Genomic DNA, 20,777 nt, shown 5'->3' on the forward strand with positions numbered 1-20,777 from the left:
AGAGATACTCCCCATACGTCTCCTCGAACCGTATATTCAATGGACTTGAAGGAGACTTTCCTATTTTCGATTGTTGTATGGCCCAAAGATAACTAGCACACACTTCGTTAGGGCCCAGTTCTGTAACCCACCCTTTACAAATTCATTGTCTAGGGCTCCTTGGGTCGGAACCACATAATTGTTGGGCCTGGACCCCGAAACGAGACCTTACAACATGTAATCCAATGGTTAAATTTTCAAAATATGTAATAATGTAATTTTTTTAAAAAAGAAGTTAGGCTACCATCAAGTTTATAACCAAACTTTGTCGAGAGATTGATATCTCAAATGCTGTGACAATTTTTTGTGACCTAGGCTAGCACAACTCAACAGTTTTTTTTAGTTAGAAAAATGACTAGGACCACATTGAACCGTGTTTAAAGAGGAGCACGAATACATTGCCACAAATTTAAATTTTTGTTAGTACCAAAATGCAATAACCTAAAAGCTGAGGACCAGGTCATATATTTTAAAGCTCCATCCATCTTTCCGAGGCACCGATCCTCCTCTCTCTTCTTCTTAAACCCTAGACCTCAATTTTTAGCTGCTAATCCCTAAAGCTCCCTACAATGGCGAAGAAGAAGGAGAAGAAGGTGAACGTGTCGGGAAAGCCGAAGCACTCGCTGGACGCCAACCGTAGCGACGGCGGAAAGAATGGGTCGAAGCGTAGCGCCGCCACCGTGCGCCGCCTCAAGATGTACAACACCAGGCCCAAGCGTAACAGCGGCGGCAAGATCCTCAAGCACGACCTCCAATCCAAAGAGTTGCCCGACACTCGAATCCAACCCAACCGCCAGTGGTTCGGTAAATATCCCCAGTTTGAATTGCATATCATATCGTATGCTTTGAATTAATGTAATTAGGGTTTGGTTTCTGCTTATAGATTGTATTGAGTTTTTTCGGCTTTAGAATTCGTTTTGGTAACTCAAATTAAGTATTGCTTAGAAACCAAGGAATGGTAGTAAGAAGTTTTGGTTTTTGATGGAAATTCTGTGTGTTAAGGTCTAGGTTAGTTTTAGAGTTTAAATGAGGTGTAAATTTGTTTCTTTTGTCAATCCACAACTCTGTAAAAAGAGCGAAAGAAGCCCTATCTAGTGGGGGGGGGGGGGTCTTATCTTTTCATTTCTTTTGTCCATCATTGTTGGTGATTTGTGACGAGGAGAGCTCTATACCGCATTTATGGTTCAGAGAAATAATATCATACATCGTAGGTATTATGTTAACATTATGTAAGTAATTTTGAAAAGAAAAGAGATCAAAGTTAGTAGAAGTATTTGCAAATAGCAATTTTTATTTACACAGTGATTGTCACTTAATCTCTAATTTGGGGACAATTAACAAACTTGCAATTCTCATTAAAATTTTTGGCTGAATTTGCAGGGAATACTCGTGTGGTGGATCAGAAAAAGCTTGAAGTTTGCCGTGAAGAGATTCAAAACCATATGTCTAGTGGCTACCATGTCATAGTGAATTCGAAGAGTGTTCCCTGGTCCCTCGTAAATGATCACCAAAAGGTATTGAGCTTTCTAGATTTTAGCTTTCTGTTCTACTTTGTGGAGGAAACATAAAATTATTTACACCTGGTACACAAAAAAAAGGGAAATCACTTACACCATTTTTAGCTGACTATAGTTGCTTATTCCATTGTGTTTGGTGTCACATATTTATCTTCCACACCCTGGAAATATCTATAGTCACAGCTTTTTTGATAAGTAATATTAATATTCAATAGAAAAGAGAAAAAAAAAAACCTGCGCTGCCCTATTACATGGGAAGTATACAATGGAAATATCTATAGTCACTGCTAAAACGAGACTGATCAAAATCAATTTGGCAGTGCATACATGATCAAACATTGAAATCATTGATCAATTTGGTTTTACACTTTTACCTATCAAAAAAAAATTGAACAATTTGGTTTACAAGATTTAGTTGGTTTTGATTCATGCAGTCATGATAAATGCTAAATCTTGTGAATTATTAGTGGAAATAGTAACACGTTTTACCATTCAAGCAAGTTTTGTAGTCACAGTTTTAGATTGATGAAAGTATTATTTATTTTCATTTGCTAATTGAGTGCTTTATATATCTGTGAAGCAAGCCAGAGTTCATCTTCTTGACACTCAGCCATTTGAGAATACATTTGGGCCTAAGTCAAAGAGGAAGCGTCCAAAGCTCATGGCAGCAGATTATGATTCCTTGGTTAAGAAAGCTGATGGTTCTCAGGGTACATGAATGTTCTTCCCTCCTCTCTCCTCTCTTTCTCCTCCGTTTCTCCCTCTTCTAGGTCTTCTTTCCATTTAGTTGGTTGGCCTCTTTGGACTGGGCCATGATTAGAATGTGAAAAAAGCATTTTGTGTTTGCAGTTTCATGTGATACCTCAGTATATTATGAATTTAAAACGTTTATTTATTTAATTTATTTTTATTGATTACTTAGATGCATTTGAGCAGAAGCATGTTGCTAATGCCTCTGCTGAAGGAAATGAAGAAGATGGACTTCGGGACCTGGTTCGGCATACAATGTTTGAAAAGGGTCAAAGTAAGCGTATATGGGGTGAGCTCTATAAAGTAGTAGACTCTTCTGATGTGGTTGTCCAGGTTAGTGTTTCTTTGTTGATTGGTTGAAATGTATAAATCTATTTATATCTGTCTTTTTTTTTTTCTTACTAATCAAAAAAAAAAAAAATTATATCTGTCTTGTTTCTCTCTCTCAATTATCATAGGCACTCTTTTTTATTTTGTTAGCTTTTTTATTTTTTTAATTTTTAGCCCTTTGCAATCTTGATATTGATTTATTGGGTGGCTACATGTACCAAGGGAAGGTTGAGAAGTTTGATCAGTGCCCTTGATCTTGAATTGCCCAAGCATCTGTTGCCATATCAAATGGCTGAGAGAAGTTACCGTTAAAAAAAAAGGCTGAGAGTGTTGACTAATCTGCTTTCTGAACTTCACACATTATATTTTTCTAGGGTTTTATTTATATAAATTTATTTTGTGTCGTGGGGGGGGGGGGGGTGGGGTTTGAAAGAGAAGGGAGAGAAGAGGGAAATGGCATAGGATTTAGCCTTTTTAAGAGGCCCTTCTCAAAAATCAACTATTAAAGGGTCACCTTCCAGGCAAGCTGCTTTGATTTCCAGCAGATTGCGTCTATTGGTGCCTACACACTATTAAAATTTATTTTCTTATAAAAAAAGTAATGTATAAAATTTCACCTTCCAGGCAAGCTGCTTTGATTCTTGTTCTATTTTTAGGGTATTGCTTGCTTTGTACTCCTAGGCATTATTTTGGATGGTTAATTATTGGCGACAATGTTTTTTAAGGAGCTTGTTCATGGGTGGTTGGAATCATAGTGGTTAGAATTGTACGATACGCGATATGTATCGTGCAATAAGTATCGTATTGTGTATAAAAAGTTCTGTATTGTAAGGGCATATCGTAAGTGCTCATGAATTGTACGATACATAGACGTGTTCTTTAAAATGGTTTTTTTTGGGTTAAAATTTGTGCTTTTATTTGAATCCAATAAGTTGTTAGATTTGTTTTTAACACAAAAATATTAGGTTATTTAATTTATCATAAGGTTTTTTTTTTTTTTTTTCCCTCTCTCTCTCTCTCTCTCTCTTTCTTGTACAAAATTTGGACTACACACTTACACTTTACTTTCATATTTGCAAATTTCTTTCTATACTATGAGTAAGTTATTAATTGGCAATATAATGATTTTTTTAATTTTTGTCATTGTTATTATAAGTTGAAGAAGTTAGTACGCCAAGAAGAAATATAAAAGAAAAAAAAAACAAAAAATTTTATCAAAATAAAAGAACAATAAGAGAGTTGATGATGATAAATAAAATTTCAATGAATAAATAAATTTGCAAAATGATAAACATGATGATAATATTGATGTAGATGAATTGATTAGGCAAGGTGAAGAATATGATGAAAATAAATTATTATTTTGGGTTATTTGTCATGTATTATCATTTTAATATGTATATTATACACAATTTGATTTATTTAGTCAACTTGTTAAATATTATTACATAAAGTGATATTAAATTACTAATTAGTTGAATATAATCTAAATTTATAATGAATATAATTTTTGTATAAATTTTATTAGTGTTTGTGTATCTTATTATACACGATACAGAAAAATAAATAATCAATTCATGATATGATCTACATTTTGACTACTATGGTTGGAATTATCAAATGTTCTAATTTAGTTTTTTTTTTTTTTTTTTTTTTTTTTGTGATTTATTTTGTCTTATGCTTGCTTGCCATGCCTTTTCATGCCAAAATACTGCTGGTAGGACACATTTTGCTTGGTTGAACATTCCCCTTTCCCTTCCTAATTTCTTTTGTTCCTTTCAATTTGTTCTTATGCATTGCAGGTTTTGGATGGGAGGGACCCACTAGGTACGAGATGTTACCATCTAGAGAAGCATTTGAAAGAGCATTGCAAGCATAAAAACTTGATTTTTTTGTTAAACAAGGTTTGTTGCGTTTTATACAGCATGAGTTTGGTGAGATGATAAGGATTTCCTTATTCTTTTATGTTCCCTCCTGCTGCTTGAACATTCTAATGTTCGGTTTTCTCAGTGTGATCTTATTCCTGCTTGGGCTACAAAAGGATGGCTTAGAGTGTTATCGAAGGAATATCCAACTCTAGCATTCCATGCAAGCATCAAAAAGTCATTTGGCAAGGTACCCTTATTGGCTCATGTAACTTTGTGGTCGTGATAACTGCTAACTTCTTGATATCTGACAATGTGTGGTATGCTTTGCAGAACTTATTATTATTACTACAAATTCCAGATGTTTCCTATAATATTACCTCCCCTTTTATATGCACTACTATATTACATACATCTCACGAAGCAAATGTCACTACTTTGTATTTCATTTTCCCCCCTCCCCTTGGGGCCTAACTTATATACTCCCTCCCTTTTAAATTTTTAGGCCTCTATTACTATCAATAAATAAATTTCCTATCATATTTTTTTACCTTATTTAAAATGTCAATGCCTCTCTTTCACTGAAGTTTAAATTAGGGAGTGTAGTTTTGGAAAATTTTACCTTTTATGTAAAAGACAACGCATTAAATGATGTTCCTTTAAAAAATTGGATTTTCTAAATAGGCCTAATAAAATGGGATGGAGGGAGCTAAAAAAAAAAACTCAATTCAATTCAATTAGTTTGGCCAAATTATATGACCAACAATTATCCTACAATGTAGACATATAATGTTATGGCCAAATATACACACACACTTTTTTTTAATTTTCATTTCCTTCTTTTATTTTCAAGCTACATCCAAAGGAACTGTTAGGTTACGTTTGGCAATGGCTTAAAAAGCGAGCTTATTTTACTATTTAGCTTATTTTTGCTACTATTTATGGTCCCACTTTACTATTTCAGCTAACTTTTACCTTTACCTACAGTATTTTTAGCAAAAAATTTTCAGTTTTAACTAAATAAGTTGTTTCCAAACAGTCACTTAACATGATTAATATGGAAGGACCTTATACTCAAAGTTTAGGATTCACTGAATATATAAATGGCACATTGTATATGTGTAACTCTTAGTGTGATTTAGCTTAAAAAGCTGTTCTAATATGTTCTTTTTCAAATTTATATCTTTCTTGGACTCAGGGTTCTCTTCTGTCAGTATTGAGACAATTTGCTCGCATAAAAAGTGACAAGCAATCCATATCTGTCGGATTTGTTGGGTATCCCAATGTTGGAAAGTCGTCGGTTATCAATACACTTCGCACAAAGAATGTAATATTTCTCTTCTCCTTTGCTGCCTAAAATGTGTTATTCTTCTACAGCTGCTAATTTAATTTAAGGGTGTGCGGGCACACGCATAATTGTATATACAAGACCTGTTTGTATAAACAAGGATCTATTCATATATTTATTTCTCTTAATGTTATGTTTGATATATTATAGTAGTTTGATCACTGGATTATAAAATAGAACTTAAACAATTTGGTTACCTTTTGTGCAGTGCAAGTAGATTGCATTTAAATTTGGACTCATTTTACTTTTCAAAATTTTTTGGATTTATTTGTGATTTGTTCTGTTTATGCTGTAGTAGACTTTGAATGCCCCATAATGTTAGGATATGAACATGTTATTTAGAATTGAGATATGTAGCTTGTCGTACAACATCCTCAACCTCCCTACTGTGTGCTTGCGGTGGCATTCTGCCGGGCTGTAGCTCAACCTACTGCCTGAAACACATGCATGAGTGTGGAGCTATGTTTTGGGAGGCCAAAACAAGAAAGCATAATCAAATTCCTGCAATAAGCTTTGTGCATTTTGTGATGGTGGTTTAAAGCTATGACTTTTCTTTTTTGTTGTTTGTCAGCACAAGTTATTTTTTCATGTAAAATCTATGCAATTCTGGTAGTGTCTTCTTTGATTAAATCTCAATCTTACATTGCAAGAATATTTCTTTGGATGTTTGCATACACATTTTACCATTACTGTCAATACCAAGAAGCTTGCCGGCAAAGGACATTGGTAAAGGGTCCCATTCTCAGGATTTATATCCTTGTGTTCCTTCTGGAGGAAAGACAAGTTCAATATTTCTTATCCATAAAACAAGAGAGTCCAATTTATCTGGTCAAGAGAGAGAGCATCCAGTTTATTGATATGAGGAAAAAGGAAGACTTTGATTTTAATGATGTTTGTGATCTATTGCTTTTATGTGACAAGGTTGTGCTAATGGTTTGGTTTACTAACATACTTGTGTTCTTCTTCAAAGGTTTGCAATGTTGCTCCTATTCCTGGTGAGACTAAAGTGTGGAAGTATATTACCCTCACAAATAGGATCCATTTGATTGACAGCCCTGGAGTTGTTTATAAGAGCAGTGACTCTGAAACAGATGTTGTACTGAAGGGCGTGGTATGTTCTAATTATGTGCTTCCATGATAAATTTTAACCAATTTCGAAACATTGATTTGCTGATGCTATTGTTATAATTATCCTTATTTGTTCTCAACTATGCCTTTGGTTTCTAAACTGTAGAATACAGGAATGAGCCATTGAAGCAATATCATCATGATTGAGTTACATTATGCAATAAAGTTGTGGTCAAACTTGTATTGTATGTGCCATGTGATTGGGCATCATGTTCAAACTGTCTTGAGCTAGATTTGAAACTGTTCAGGGTTAATTTAGTTTATCTTAGGCATAGAAGCTGATATAAGCTCATGCAACTATAATAAACATCTTCCTCATATATATATATATATTTCAATAGCTATTCATCCTATTTATTTGGTATCAGTCTTGTATAACAATTCCACAAACATTTCTAAAACTAGTTTTGCTTTTATCCATGTTTTGGTGTGCCTTTTATTTTTTATTTTTATTTGTGGTTTATATGTTTGAAGTTTTTCTATTACTTTTTTTTTTTTTTTTGAGATGATGTATCTGTTTTACTTGACTATGAGAATTCGGTCATCATGTTAGTAAATTAATCTTACCTTATTGTTGCACATTATATATGGGGCTAGCCTATTTGGATCTTGCTTTGTTATATAAGATCCTTCTTCCTAATGATTGCTATCTTGCCATGTTTTCATGTGCCTTTTATCTTTAATTTTATTTGTGGTTTATATGTTTGAAGTTTTTGTATTAATTTTAATTTTAATTTTTAGATGATGTATCTGTTTTACTTGATCTATGAGAATTCGGTCATCATGTCAGTAAATTAATCTTACCTTATTGTTGCATATTATACGTGGGGCTAGCCTATTTGGATTTTGCTTTGTTATATAAGGTCCTTCTCCCTGATGATTGCTATCTCGCCTCTTTATTTTATTGATTCTGTAGAGAACTCCATTGTATCTCTCTTTCTATTTCATATTAATGCTTGTGTGTTTTTATTAAGCAAATTGGTATTTTATAAGTCGTTTATATTGTTTTTAATAAGGATTTTGCCCCTGTTTCCAGGTACGTGTCACGAACCTGCAGGATGCTTCTGAACACATTGGAGAAGTTTTGAAACGTGTGAAGAAGGAGCACTTGGAAAGAGCATATAAGATAAAAGATTGGTGCGTCTCTCTCTTATATAGTTTTAATTTTAATAAAATATCATGTCATGATTCTAATGAGACATTCTAGAGCATCCTGCCTTTCCATGTGTCTCGTTGCAAGAGGTCTTTTTGCACTTTTATTTTTTGTGGGTCTTGAACCCAAGATCTTTCCCTCCATGTAGTATTTAATAGGGGAGGAGGTGCTAGATGGGCTAGAGCTCATTGTCAAGTGGTCTCTTTCCACTTTGAATGTCTTGGGCTTTTGTTGGTGTTAAATCCTAGGAAGCACCGATGCGGCTGGGAGGCTGCCGCACCAGAGTCTGACGCGGGGTGTGGCCACTGACGCGGCTGCCCATGCCGTGTTGGTACAGTGTCTGAGTTTTTTTTTTTTTTTGGGATTAACGTTGACTCGGCTCCAATTCGCGCCGACTCGGCTTCGATTCGCGCTGACTCGGCTTCGATTCGTGCCGAACTGGACCGATTCAGCTAGAATCTGGTCGTATCGGCCGAATCAAATCATATCGGCCGGCAGTCAAAACCGGCCGAAACTGACTGAAATGGTCGAGAAAGGCTGAAATCGGCCTTGAATCATGCCGGAACAGCTGAAATCAGCTTTGAACAAGGCCCAAACATCCTAAATTTGTCATTCCTCAATTTGATTTTGAATATTTGTTACTTCTTTTGTGTTTTCTTTTTTGTTTTGTGTTTCTTGCCTTCTTTCTTTGTTTTGTGAACCAAGGCCATAGTAATGTGTTTTTTAAGAATATTTTAATGGTAAAAATATATAGAAAATATAAATAAAAATATTTTTAATAATTTTTTAATCGTCGCACCCTGCCGCACGCTACTTTTTCAAAAATTGCACCGCACCCGAATCCGGAAATGCACTTGTGCTTCATAGGTTAAAACTGCAGCTATGAACAAAGTTCTAAAACTTCACATCATCAGAATTCATTCTTGCTTTTTATATTATACACCATCATTTCTTGGGTCTTCTTGGTGTTAAAAATACCAAATATTGGATATTAGATATAAAAGTCACATGGATCATTATCAATGATTGCTATCAATGGATTTCAGGTAATAGCTACCTTGAGTCTGATTTTAGTGAATTTGACAATAAGTAAATACAAAAAAGGGCACAGTTTAACATTTTCCTTGGTTTTTATTCTAGGATTTTATAGCATGTGTATTATTTTGTTTGCTTGCTTTGTCTAGGCTTCTGTATGAGACTCTTAATTCCTTTATTTGCAATGTTTTTCTTTTCCTTTCTTTAAGAGAAATATACAACATTGTTTGCAGAATGCTAATTATTTGTTTGGTGGTGATCTCAGGAATGATGATAATGACTTTCTAGTTCAGCTATGCAAATTGACAGGAAAGCTTTTGAAGGTACAATTTTTATAGAGATATATATTATTTTTGATAAGTAAGGTACTTATATTGGCTATAATGCTTAATGGTGATGTTAGGATACCACTTTTGTCAAATGCTTGCAATTATTCTTCAATTCAGCCTGATATGATTTTTAACAAGATTAGAAGACTCTAGTGCCTTTTCTTATGTGTCTTTGAGGTTCTTTTTTTATAAGTAATTTCATTAAAAAGGAACAGGAAGGGGCACAGCCCTAGTACATGGGAAGTATACAAAGGAAGAGCCAAAAAGAAAAACAAAAAAAATTACAATAGTATTGAGAAAACTTCATGTCAGCTTGGAAGTTAACAAGGTTTAGGTGGTAAAAGAGGTGAAAGTCAACATCCACTCATAGATGAGGAACAAAAACTTCAGACGTGCCATGTCCTTTCCCTCAAAAGTATACCTATACAGTGTTACTCATTAAGCACAGAAAAATTGACTCCCAAGCCTCTTTACTGTCATGCTTACCCCTTTCCAGCATATAAAGTGGGCAATCACTGAACTCAGCATCACCCAACTTTACTTCAAGAGACATAAAACAAGTGTCCATAACTCTGACGCCATTGAACATTGAATGGTTAGCATATGTGCCATTAGATTTATACGTACAACACCAATCCATTAGTGGCAACTCGGCTCTTGATGTTTTTACTTTTGCTTTTGAAATTAACAGCTGTGGTTCATTATTGACACTACTATGTTACAAATGGGCTGTCTAGGGTGGTGAACCTGACTTGATGACTGCGGCAAAGATGGTCCTCCATGACTGGCAGAGAGGTAAAATACCCTTTTTTGTGCCCCCCCCACGACAAGAAGACAAGTTGGCAGATGAACCCAATGTTTTTGGTGCTGACCAAGATGAAGTGGGTAGCAGTCAGGCATCTGCAGCAGCTTTCAGAGCTATTGCAAATGTTATTTCCTCCCAGCAGCAAATGTCTGTCCCTGTTCAAAGGGATCTCTTCAGTGAGAACGAGTTAAGGGGAGACACAGACAAGCTGGAAGGGGGTGAGAAATTCAAGCAGGTCTCAGATGCCAAGGGCGATACGCATGAACTTTGTCCAGCAACCTAGGGTAGATTGCCGGCCAGCTTCCTGCTAGTTAGTCATAGGTTTTTGTGCGGAGGGATTATCAATTTTTGTAGTCTGGGCAGTTTTGTATGTCTAAAATAAATTTTGTTTGAGTATTTATACCTGGGAGCTTGTCTTAATTACAGATTATATCAAATTACAATGCCTAATTATATTATACCGCAAGTTTGTTTTTCCCCCCCAACAATCTAATTCAAGGAAATCAATTAAATAATTTGGCTTTTCATGCATTTTAAAAGGCAGGAAGCTTATCATGCTATGATTGGGAACAATGGCAATTACATTATTTATATCAGGATTTGTGACCTTGAAATTTTAGAGCTACTGCTATTTATGGGGTTGGCCTTCTGCTTGTTTCATAACCAGTTTGAATTCTTTGATCATAAGCCATTGTTTCATCTTACATCGGGTGGTTTACCAACTTTACCTGATTTACATTTGCATATATCGAGAACGAAATATGATATGTTGATGGGATGGTAAGATATGGGGATGACAATATAAATATAAAATGACTTTTAAATGTTTACTATTGCAATTAAGTCAAACGTGTTGATAACATCAATCCAATCTATTTGATGTATCAAACAGCTTATGAAAACCAGGGAAGCTGTAGACATGGCTCAATTTTTGCCAGACTGATATGCTTTGACGTGCAATTGGACAATCTTGGGTCAAACACTCGGTTGTCAGACATCATCGATACAGATTTATTTTTTGGTGGCTCCCCGGAGAGCATGTGAGCGGAGGGTGGGGTGGGGTTTGAAACCCATCCTAGAAGCTTCATCAAATGAGGCTCTCTTTTTGAAAACTCGTATTGTAATACTCATCCCTCAAGCATCCAAAACTTGAAATCAATGAGAATAAAACAAAATTCTGGGGTTATGCACTGATTTCTTGTGTGCTCTCAACCGATCAAGCTCATTTGCTCCCACTAGTATCTCCTTTACCTACACAATTTGAAGGTTGGCATTCAGTGTCAACAATGCTCCTTCAGTTAATGTATCAGATATGCTTAGGAAATGAGTAATTTGGGTTGAAGCATAAATGTATGGCAGAAAAGAAACGAGATGAAAGTCCATATCAGCAATTTTATGCTCATAAAACTCATTTAGGTTTATCAATAGACAAGATGAAACAAGAAGTACAACTTGTTTTCATTCCAGGGCATACTCATTCAATTAACTCTTCCATATTGCCCTTTGACCTATCCTGGAATTCCTAAACAGACATTATTGGTCTTGTTGTAAAGAGATAACACATTTTGAAAGAAAACGGTTTTAGTAAATCAGGGGATTATTTTCTTTTTCGTTTTCCTTTTTGACCAGTAAGTGATATTTATTATATTTCAATATAGCTGATTCTTATGAAATCATTTTATGAAAAGCCAGAGAATGTTCCCCAATTGTGCTGAAGTTCATGCAAATGAAAACCTGCAAGTGGAATGTAGGTTTGAGGGAGGATATGCTAATGATGCATTACAGATGATAAACTGACAAAAGTATATAATCTTTGGTGCATACTGGCAGACCTTTACTCTCTGCAGATAGGATCTTTTGAACATTCGACTCATCTTGAGCAATTGTTGTTGCTGATATGTCAAGGATAGAACATCATGTGGAAGGTCCAAGTTTTTATAATTTACCAAACTCATGAACTGGAACAAAGAAAAAACAAGAAGAATTATGGTCAAAGGATATAGAATTGATCAATGAATTTATTTTTATGACATCAACTACATCAAATTATCAATTACAGCAGGATTGTGGCAGAAGGAAAGTTGAAAATTTTATGTCAGCTAAACTTTTTATTTTTTTGATAGGTAATAGATATTTTCATTAAAAAAAGTACGTTCACAATGATGAACATAAAGTACTAGAAACAAATACAAACAAATCAAATAGAAATAGAATGCACGAAATCAGAAATGGAAATACATTGTGTAAAGCCCCATATACGAGACCACCCAAACAAAGTCTCAACTAGCAAAGACTTCAAAAAATTAGTAGATTTCTCAACATCCTCAAAAGTGCGGGTATTTCGTTCCCTCCAAATTAGCCACATCAAACAGGTTGGAACTATATTCTAGACTGAAGAAGAGTGTAACCCCAAATAATTCTCCCATGCAAAAAGAAGAGAAACAACCGTCCTTAGCATCACCCACTGCAAACCAAACATCAAAAACACTTCACTCCATAAGGTGTGTGCGAACATGCAATGAAGTAAAAGATGATCCACTGTTTCTCCATTGCAACGGCACAAGCAACACCAATTAACCATAGACAAGTTCCATTTTACAAGGTTGTCAATAGTAAGGATACTATCTCGAGTTGCAGTCCATAAAAAGAAAGACACTCTTTTAGGTATCTTACTATTCCAAATTCATTTCCACGGGAAAGGAAAGGTAGGAGTAGATAAGGAATTATAGAAAGAGCGCACATCAAAAACACCATTCGGGATTAACTTCCAAAACAAACTATCAGTCCCCTCTCCCCTAGGTATTTTGGAATAAATAAGCTTGTAAAAAGCAAACACTCTCCCAATCATTAGGAGCCCTGTGGAATTGAATATTTTGACTCCTACTGCCACCATCTTAGGAGCCCTGTGGAATTGAATATTCCGACTCTTACTACCACCATCTGGTGAAATACTAATCAACTCAGAATTCCAAGCTTCTTTACCTATAGCACGAGAAAAAAGATCAAGGTAAAGATCCTTTAAGGGAATGTGCCCACACCAAAGATCATACCAGAATTGAATACGAAGACCCTCTTCCGCCACATACAACACATGACCAAAGAAACTCTCAGCACCTTTCCTAATGTTCTTCCACATTCCACATCCTTGAGCACATCTACTAACTCTAGTGCACCAACCTCCATTAGACTCCCCATACTTGGTAGCTACAACCTAACGCCATAAATGATTGATTTCACTTCCGAAACGCCATAACCATTTTCCAACTAGGGCTTTATTAAACAAACCAAACCTCTTTCTCCCCAAACCTCCTACTTCAACTAGCTAACACACCTTATTCCAAGCAGCAAGTGGATATTTGAAAGCTTCCTCAGAACTCCCCACAGGAAATTTCTCTGGATCCTTTCTAATCTATCTGCTATAGCTGGAGGGATAGGAAACAAAGATAAGAAATTGGTGGGAAGTACTTTTCAATAAAGTTAATCTACCCCCTTTCGACAAATATAAACATTTTCAACTAGAAAACTTCTTTTCTATTTTTTCTATAATAGGATTCCAAATTGATGGATCCCTAAAATGAGCTCCAAGAGGCATACCCAAGTAAATCATGGGTAGCCTACTAACATTGCAACCTAAGACACTAGCCAGAGTATCCAAACTCCCTACCAACTCCACTAGAACAATCTCACTCTTACCAATATTAACTTTCAAGCCTGTGATAGCCTCAAAGAAAATCATCACCATCCGAATATATAAAAGTTGTTCCCTAGTTGCATCACAAAAAAGGATAGTGTCATTAGCAAAAAGAAGATGAGAAATATGCAAACATCCTTGTGAATGGGAATGGGAATTCGCTTGAAAACCCCTAAGAAAGCCTCCTCCTTCTGTTCTTTTCAACAGCCTACTCAAAACTTCCATCACCAACAGGAAAAGGAGAGGAGACAAAGAGTCCCCTTGGCGAAGGTCCCGAGTACTACCAAAAAACCCCATTGGAGAGCCATTAACAAGAACTGAAAATTGGACTGTAGAAACACAAAACTTCATCCACCTCTACCACTTCTCTCCAAAACCCATCCTCTCCATGAGATAAAACAAAGCATCCCAATTCACGTGATCATAAGCCTTCTCAATATCCAACTTGACAATCACACTTGGAATTCCACTCTTCATTCTACTATCCAAACATTCATTAGTAATGAGAATGGAATCAAGAATTTGTCTCCCTCCAATAAAAGAATTATGAGAATTAGAAATAAGTTTATCCAAAACACAATGAAGCCTATGTGCCAACACTTTTGATAGCACAAACTACCCACAAGGCTAATAGTACAAAGTCTTTAATGTTAATAGCATTGGTCTTCTTAGGAATCAGACAAAAGAAAGTGGCATTAAGAGATTTTTCAAAGATGCAAGTTCTATTGAAAATCCACAAAAAAGCCATAACATCTTCTTCTACCACACTCCAACACGTTTGGAAAAAACCCGTAGTAAAACCATCTGGCCCAAGTGCCTAATCACCTTCAGCTTCCTTTAAAACTGCAAGAATCTCCTCCTTATCGAACTCCCTCTCTAAAGATAGCCTCTCAAATTCATCCAATCAAGCAAACTCTAGGCCAATAATAGTAGGTCTCCAAGATTCAGGCTCTTGATATAGATTCTTATAAAATTTCACTACCTGAGCTTGAGCCTCCCTGTCATCCTCATAAAGCACACCCTCAACCTCCACTCCCCTAATTTGATTGGTTCGCCTGTGTGAGTTAGCCAACCTATGGAAAAACCGAGTATTATTATCCCCCTCTTTTATGAACAAGGCTTGGATTTTTGCCTCCGAGAAATTTCCTCCAAAGAAGCTAAATGCTCGATGTCAACTTTGATCACAGTTCTTCTAGATCTATCTTCTAGAGACAAAACTTGTAGCTCTTCTCTCATATCAAGTTCCAACAACTTAGTCAAAAGACATTTTTTCCTAAAAGCCACATCCCCAAACACATGCTTATTCCAATGCTTCAAATCACCTTTCAAAGCCTTCAATTTACAAGCTAAAACATAACTTGGAGGCCCCACAAAGTGATAACCCCTCCAACATTGCCAAACTCGATCCACAAAACCCTCCACTTTCAACCACATATTTTCAAATTTAAAAGCACTCTTCCCCCTCAACATACCTCTTGCCTCCACTAAAATAGGCCAATGATCTGACACCACCCAAGGAAGAGACTTCTGTGTCACATCCAAAAAATGATCCTCCCAATCAGCTGAAATCAGAGCCCTATCAATTCTGGACATGGAAGGATTATTAGAATCATGAAACCAGGTGTAATAACCTCCCTCCAAAGCCAGATAAACTAGATTGTGTTTCGAAATAAAGTTAGAGAATTTAAACATGGTTGAGCTAAAAGAGTTACAACCAAGCCTCTCTACCAGATATCTGATGATGTTAAAATCACCAATCAAACACTCCACTGCAATCTCATAGAATCAAGTTCCACCCACATATCATTCCTAGCACTGTCATCAAATGGACTGTACACTCCCAGATACACCCATTCAAAACCGTCTACGATTCCCTTCAACAAAACAGAAACAGAAAATCTACCAACAAAAAAATCAACTTTCTCAAACAACCTCCTATCCCATGCCAACCAAATACCCCCAGCAAGTGTGAATTGCATCCAAAAGGACCAAAACTGCCCAATCTACAAATGGGCTGCCCCATAAACTTTTCACAACGGTAGAGTTTGTACTGTTCAATTTGGTTTCCTGTAAACAAATAACATCACCCTTCCACTCCTTAAGAAAAATTTTCACCCCTCTTATGAAAATTATTTAAACCCCTCACATACTAGGATAGGATTTTTAAATTCATGGATACTGATTTGAGCCCAACCCAATGGATTTCAAACTACCTTTAGAGTTTGTACCAGCCTTCCTATCATAATTAATGGAAGAGACTAAACTCCTTAATGTTCTCATACCTTTCTTACTTTTGTTCCCTGTCCTACTAATGAGAGGATTTAGAAGTACCCAATTTCCTTTAAAACCATGTCAGCCATGAAGCTTTAAATAATTAATATATTTATTTTATAAGAAAAATTATGAGACTAAAATTAAAAGGGAAAAGTAACAAGTCATATGTTTGTCAGACTAGAACAACTTAAAAATCAAGTTACCTGTAGTGCTCTATTGGTTAAAATTCTAGCGAACCAAGGGATTTTTGAGGGTGTCTCAGTCCTAGTTCAGGAACTCTCTGAGCATCTATGTTGGTGCCTATTTCAATGATAACCCCCAAGTTCTTGTATACATAATCTAAAAGCCATTTGACTTGAGGTGCCACATAAATATCATCATCTCTGTAGCACAAATCAATTAGCAAGCAAGATCCATGTAATTGCATATAGTCATTTACTGATTATATCTGTCAATTCTCATATATATATGCCTTGCCTTCTATTATACAAGGAATGAAGATGCTTAGAACATGAAAGTGAGATGTAGCTTCTAAGATGTATACACAACAAACCTGAGAGTGTTTAGAGAAAGTTTTCTCCGTCTCAGAAAATTTTGAGACAATGATCAAATCTCTCAAAGTGCTTCTGGTCATCCATAGAATAAAAAACACATCAAGAAATTATCAAGATAGTGTCTTTGGCTCAAAAGGAAACGTTGCCTTATTTTGATGATACAGCCAAATGAAAGCAACTCTCTGTTCCTGTTTCAAAATCTGTCAGAGAGCTGCAACCATGTCCATGACCGAAAACCATATCTACGATGGCAATCATCTTAAGTCTCTCTATTCATTTTTGTTCTCTTAGCAGATGGAAAGTAAAGAAATCATCTAAGTCTCCCATGTTCATGTTCCAGACTGGCCTTCACCAGTCTATTGAGCCAACTAGCCTTGATACTTGTAATTTTTCCAAGAGATACGGTAATCATCTCCTTTGGCGATCCTTTAAAGTTTTATTGATTTCATTAACTATTGAAGTATAAGAAGCATAATCTGAAATAAGGCCTTTTTCACTGCGTAATTTATCAAAATGCTCTGGGTTTCCATTCTTGCAATGCCCTTCTAACAAAATGTTGTATGTAATATCATCTGGAACCACTCCCAAATTAAGCATGGCATCTAAGAGCATATTTGCATTTTTCATCTGCCCTAGCTTACAAAGGCCATTCATAAGTACATTATATGTTACAACACCTGGAACATGGCCATCACTCTGAATTTCTTTAAGCAACTTAAAAGCCATTTTAACATCACCCTTCTTACAAAAACCATCCATGACCATGGTATATGTTGCATCATCAGGTTTCATACCAGCACTCAACATCTCCCTCATTGTTCTTTCTGCATCAACAACTCTTCCTTCCCTACACAGCCCTGAAATAAGAGCTGTGAAAGCCACATTATCAAGTTCAATCCCTTCATCACTCATTCTCTTCCTAATCTTTAAGGCTGACTCTAAATCTCCTTCCTTGCAATTCCCATCAATAAGAATAGTGTATGTGATCATGTCAGGCTTCAATCCCCTCGCACTCATCTCATCAACAAGGTTCCTCACTTCTTTCAAATCTCCAATCTTGAAATGTCCATTGATGAGTGTATTATATGTAATCAAATCAGGTTTCACACCTTTCCCCAACATTTGCTGATAAATTTCCATGGCCAGATCAATTCTCCCATTCTTACATTGCCCATCAATCAATGTCGTGAAAGTAACATCATTTGGAACCAACCCCCTCTCACACATTTCATCAAACAACCTATTCGCATCATCCAAGCTACCCTCCTTACACAACCCGTGAATCAAAACACTGTAAGTAAAAACATCAGGATGCATTTTACTCTCCTCCATAACCCTTTTCAACCTAAACCCCTCCTTTAAATCCCCACACTTACAATACCCATTAATCAAAGTATTGAAACTAACAACCGTGGGACGCAAACCCCACTTCGGAATTTCCTCAAACACAAGCTGGGCTTCCCTAATTTTACCCTCTTTACACAATTTATGCATCAAAACATTGAAGTTACACACATTTGGTGGATACCCACAATCCAAAACCTCCATATAAAACGCACAAGCCGATGAGGCTGTCTTCGACTTCATCATCTTATCAAGCAAAGACCCACACCCTCGAAATGGGACTCGAAAATTATGCTTCCTAACCAATCTAAAGCACTGAATAGCATCAGAAACAAAACCATTATCCGTATACGCAATCATCAAAGCATCAAACACAGAATTGGAGTAATGGGTACCTTTGGTTTCGACGAGGGAAGCAAAAACAGAGCAAGCCGAGTCCTTGCCTTTCCGAGAGACAAGGAAGTGGAGGAGTGACTGAGCTTGAGGAAACATGTTGTGGGAGCAGAGGAAGTGGGCCATGGTGCAATAGGAATGGAGGGTGTGGCGGAAAGTGGGGTGAGAAGAGAGGCATTGGAAGAAGGAGAGGAGAGAGTGTGGAGGGAGAGAGTAGGGGTTGTGGTTGATGAGGTTGATAACATGTTGGGGTGTGAGAGAAGTGAGGAGGTTTCTGAGAGAGGAGTGGTGGAGTGGTTTGGTTTTGGAGTTGAGAATGGCTTTAGAGATTGCTGAGAGTACAGGGTCTTCTTGGTGAGGTGATGGTGGAGGAGTATACTTGTACCAGGCTGAAGATGAATAGAAGGAGTGGTGTGTTGTTCTTGAGAGCTTGAGGGTGGTCATGCCTTTGCTTTTCATTCTGATAGTAGTTATCTCTCGCTCTCCCCTCTGTTTTGAACGAAAGAATATTTCTAAACGTTTTAACAAGAGGGAAAAAACAAGAAAAGAAAGAAGAAGAAGAAGAGGGAATATATGGCCTACAACAGGGTGAATATGCAAACCTTGGCCAAATTGGATTATTGGCATACACGTGAGATTGTGAGTTTTGGGGTTCACATGAAAGTGATGGTTTACTAATTACAGTCCGATGAGTGCGAATATTAATATAATATCAAATTGCGGGCCAAGTTATGGCAAAGTGTGATTGTAGAACTAAAAATAAAATAAAATATAGGTTAGTTTGGAATCAACACCAAAGAAAAGAAAACTTAGGTATCAATCAGCACGTCCGCCGAGTGTCCTCTCTACCTGCAATCGTGGTTGGCCATGACATTTCATATATGATATATCACTTAAAACAATTTTAACCGATGAAAAATGAATAATTCACAGCTGTTAGTTGTATATTGTCTTCAATACATTTTCAGGCTTTGAAAGCTTTTGACTTGATAATACCTGGTGCAGGGCCTGAATTTTGCCATGCATATTCTACCACCTGTTGAAAGGGGCCTCTGCTGTATGCCATTGGCTGTAACAATAATAAAAATCTTGAGCCAAATTGGATTGCCATATAATCAAATATCTGTTCTTGATTTATCTCAATTATTTTGGTTAATTCAATATTTTATTTGAACATTACTTTTGAATATCTCTCTGTATTTCTATGCCTGGCTCCAACATGTAAAGTTAACCAGGTAACTTAAAATGTTTGACAAAGTCAATTATTTTTGGTGAGCTATCAAATTGCTGAATAGTAGTGTTTAAGGACACTGGAGGCCACACAGAATGATATTGTCATGAATCTCTGAGAGTTACCTACTGCTGCCATGTAGATGGCAGATTTGAACATAAGGAGAGGTGAGTACTTTTGGTCTTGTAACTTTAATTGCCTTCACCCGCCAACCTATCTGCCTTTTTCAAGTGCACAAGGTAATCAGTGAATTACATTAATTCCCAGATATCATTTCTTGCTAAAATATAGTTGGGTGGCTTGAACTCTCAGCCTCTCACAATTGTGTCACTAGGGAGGTCCTTAGATGTCGATAGATAAATCAATTATCACTTCAAATTCCATTTGTGATAATCTGTCAATAGTCAACTTGAACGTGTAGTTGCAAACACAGGTGATTTACATTGGTCCTTAAGACAGCTGCAGGTGTAGATTTATGTCAGCTGCTTGCAGTTGGCCTTGGTAAGGGTGTAAGGCAGTTATATACATGTTTGGACCTTTGAGGGGTTCCATCTTTCTGTGATAAGTTGAAGCATAGACTTGTGGTCGATTTTTGAGTGATAGCTGGATCTAGTTGCTTCTCCTTCTCTTCTTCCATGATTTATTTGGACCTTTAATTTATTCGGGGTTAACTTTGATTTTTTTATTTTTATTTTTATTTTTTATTATAATTACACAATTCTCCTTTTATGCTTCCCATGTGCTAGGGTTGTGTCATTTTTAGCATTTCAATAAATCGATGTCCTGGGAGGGCAGTTCCACTTCCATGTACATATCCAAATAAGAGAGAGAGATTTCAAATCCAAACTATTGGCATCAAAATCTAGTCACATTGGAGAAATTGGGCATGCAAGGAGAACTTTGACTATAGGTCTACTATACCTTATAAGATTCAAATCTACCAACAACAAGCTACAAATCAGTAGCCTGGATTCTAAGTGACCACAGGTTG

General features: G+C 36.3%; 2 protein-coding genes across 7 annotated transcripts; one reads left to right on the forward strand and one right to left on the reverse strand.

The window, feature by feature from the left end:
- The first annotated feature begins 465 nt into the window (after positions 1-465).
- On the forward strand, positions 466-11,493 carry LOC126694962 (nuclear/nucleolar GTPase 2). 3 transcript variants are annotated; one of them, XM_050391528.1, is made up of 11 exons: positions 466-843; positions 1,420-1,553; positions 2,137-2,266; positions 2,479-2,639; positions 4,439-4,540; positions 4,647-4,751; positions 5,700-5,828; positions 6,820-6,960; positions 8,014-8,114; positions 9,431-9,488; positions 11,192-11,493. In XM_050391528.1, the coding sequence occupies exons 1-11, from the start codon at positions 609-611 to the stop codon at positions 11,240-11,242; spliced, it is 1,347 nt and encodes a 448-aa protein (XP_050247485.1). In that variant the 5' UTR covers positions 466-608; the 3' UTR covers positions 11,243-11,493. The 3 variants fall into 3 exon arrangements, with proteins under 3 accessions (XP_050247485.1, XP_050247484.1, XP_050247482.1); XM_050391527.1 differs by lacking the exon at positions 11,192-11,493 and adding an exon at positions 10,186-10,567; XM_050391525.1 differs by lacking the exon at positions 11,192-11,493 and adding an exon at positions 10,232-10,830 and having other exon boundaries at positions 468-843.
- On the reverse strand, positions 11,102-19,212 carry LOC126694960 (putative pentatricopeptide repeat-containing protein At1g09680). 4 transcript variants are annotated; one of them, XM_050391523.1, is made up of 4 exons: positions 16,818-19,212; positions 16,468-16,647; positions 12,132-12,257; positions 11,102-11,550 (listed from the first exon to the last, which is right to left on the reverse strand). In XM_050391523.1, the coding sequence occupies exon 1, from the start codon at positions 19,180-19,182 to the stop codon at positions 17,227-17,229; it is 1,956 nt and encodes a 651-aa protein (XP_050247480.1). In that variant the 5' UTR covers positions 19,183-19,212; the 3' UTR covers positions 11,102-11,550; positions 12,132-12,257; positions 16,468-16,647; positions 16,818-17,226. The 4 variants fall into 4 exon arrangements, with proteins under 4 accessions (XP_050247480.1, XP_050247479.1, XP_050247478.1 ...); XM_050391522.1 differs by lacking the exon at positions 16,468-16,647; XM_050391521.1 differs by having other exon boundaries at positions 16,468-19,212.
- Between the last annotated feature and the right edge of the window lie 1,565 nt (positions 19,213-20,777).

The sequence above is a fragment of the Quercus robur genome, chromosome 8, assembly GCF_932294415.1.
Source record: "Quercus robur chromosome 8, dhQueRobu3.1, whole genome shotgun sequence".
NCBI classification, from domain to species: domain Eukaryota; kingdom Viridiplantae; phylum Streptophyta; class Magnoliopsida; order Fagales; family Fagaceae; genus Quercus; species Quercus robur.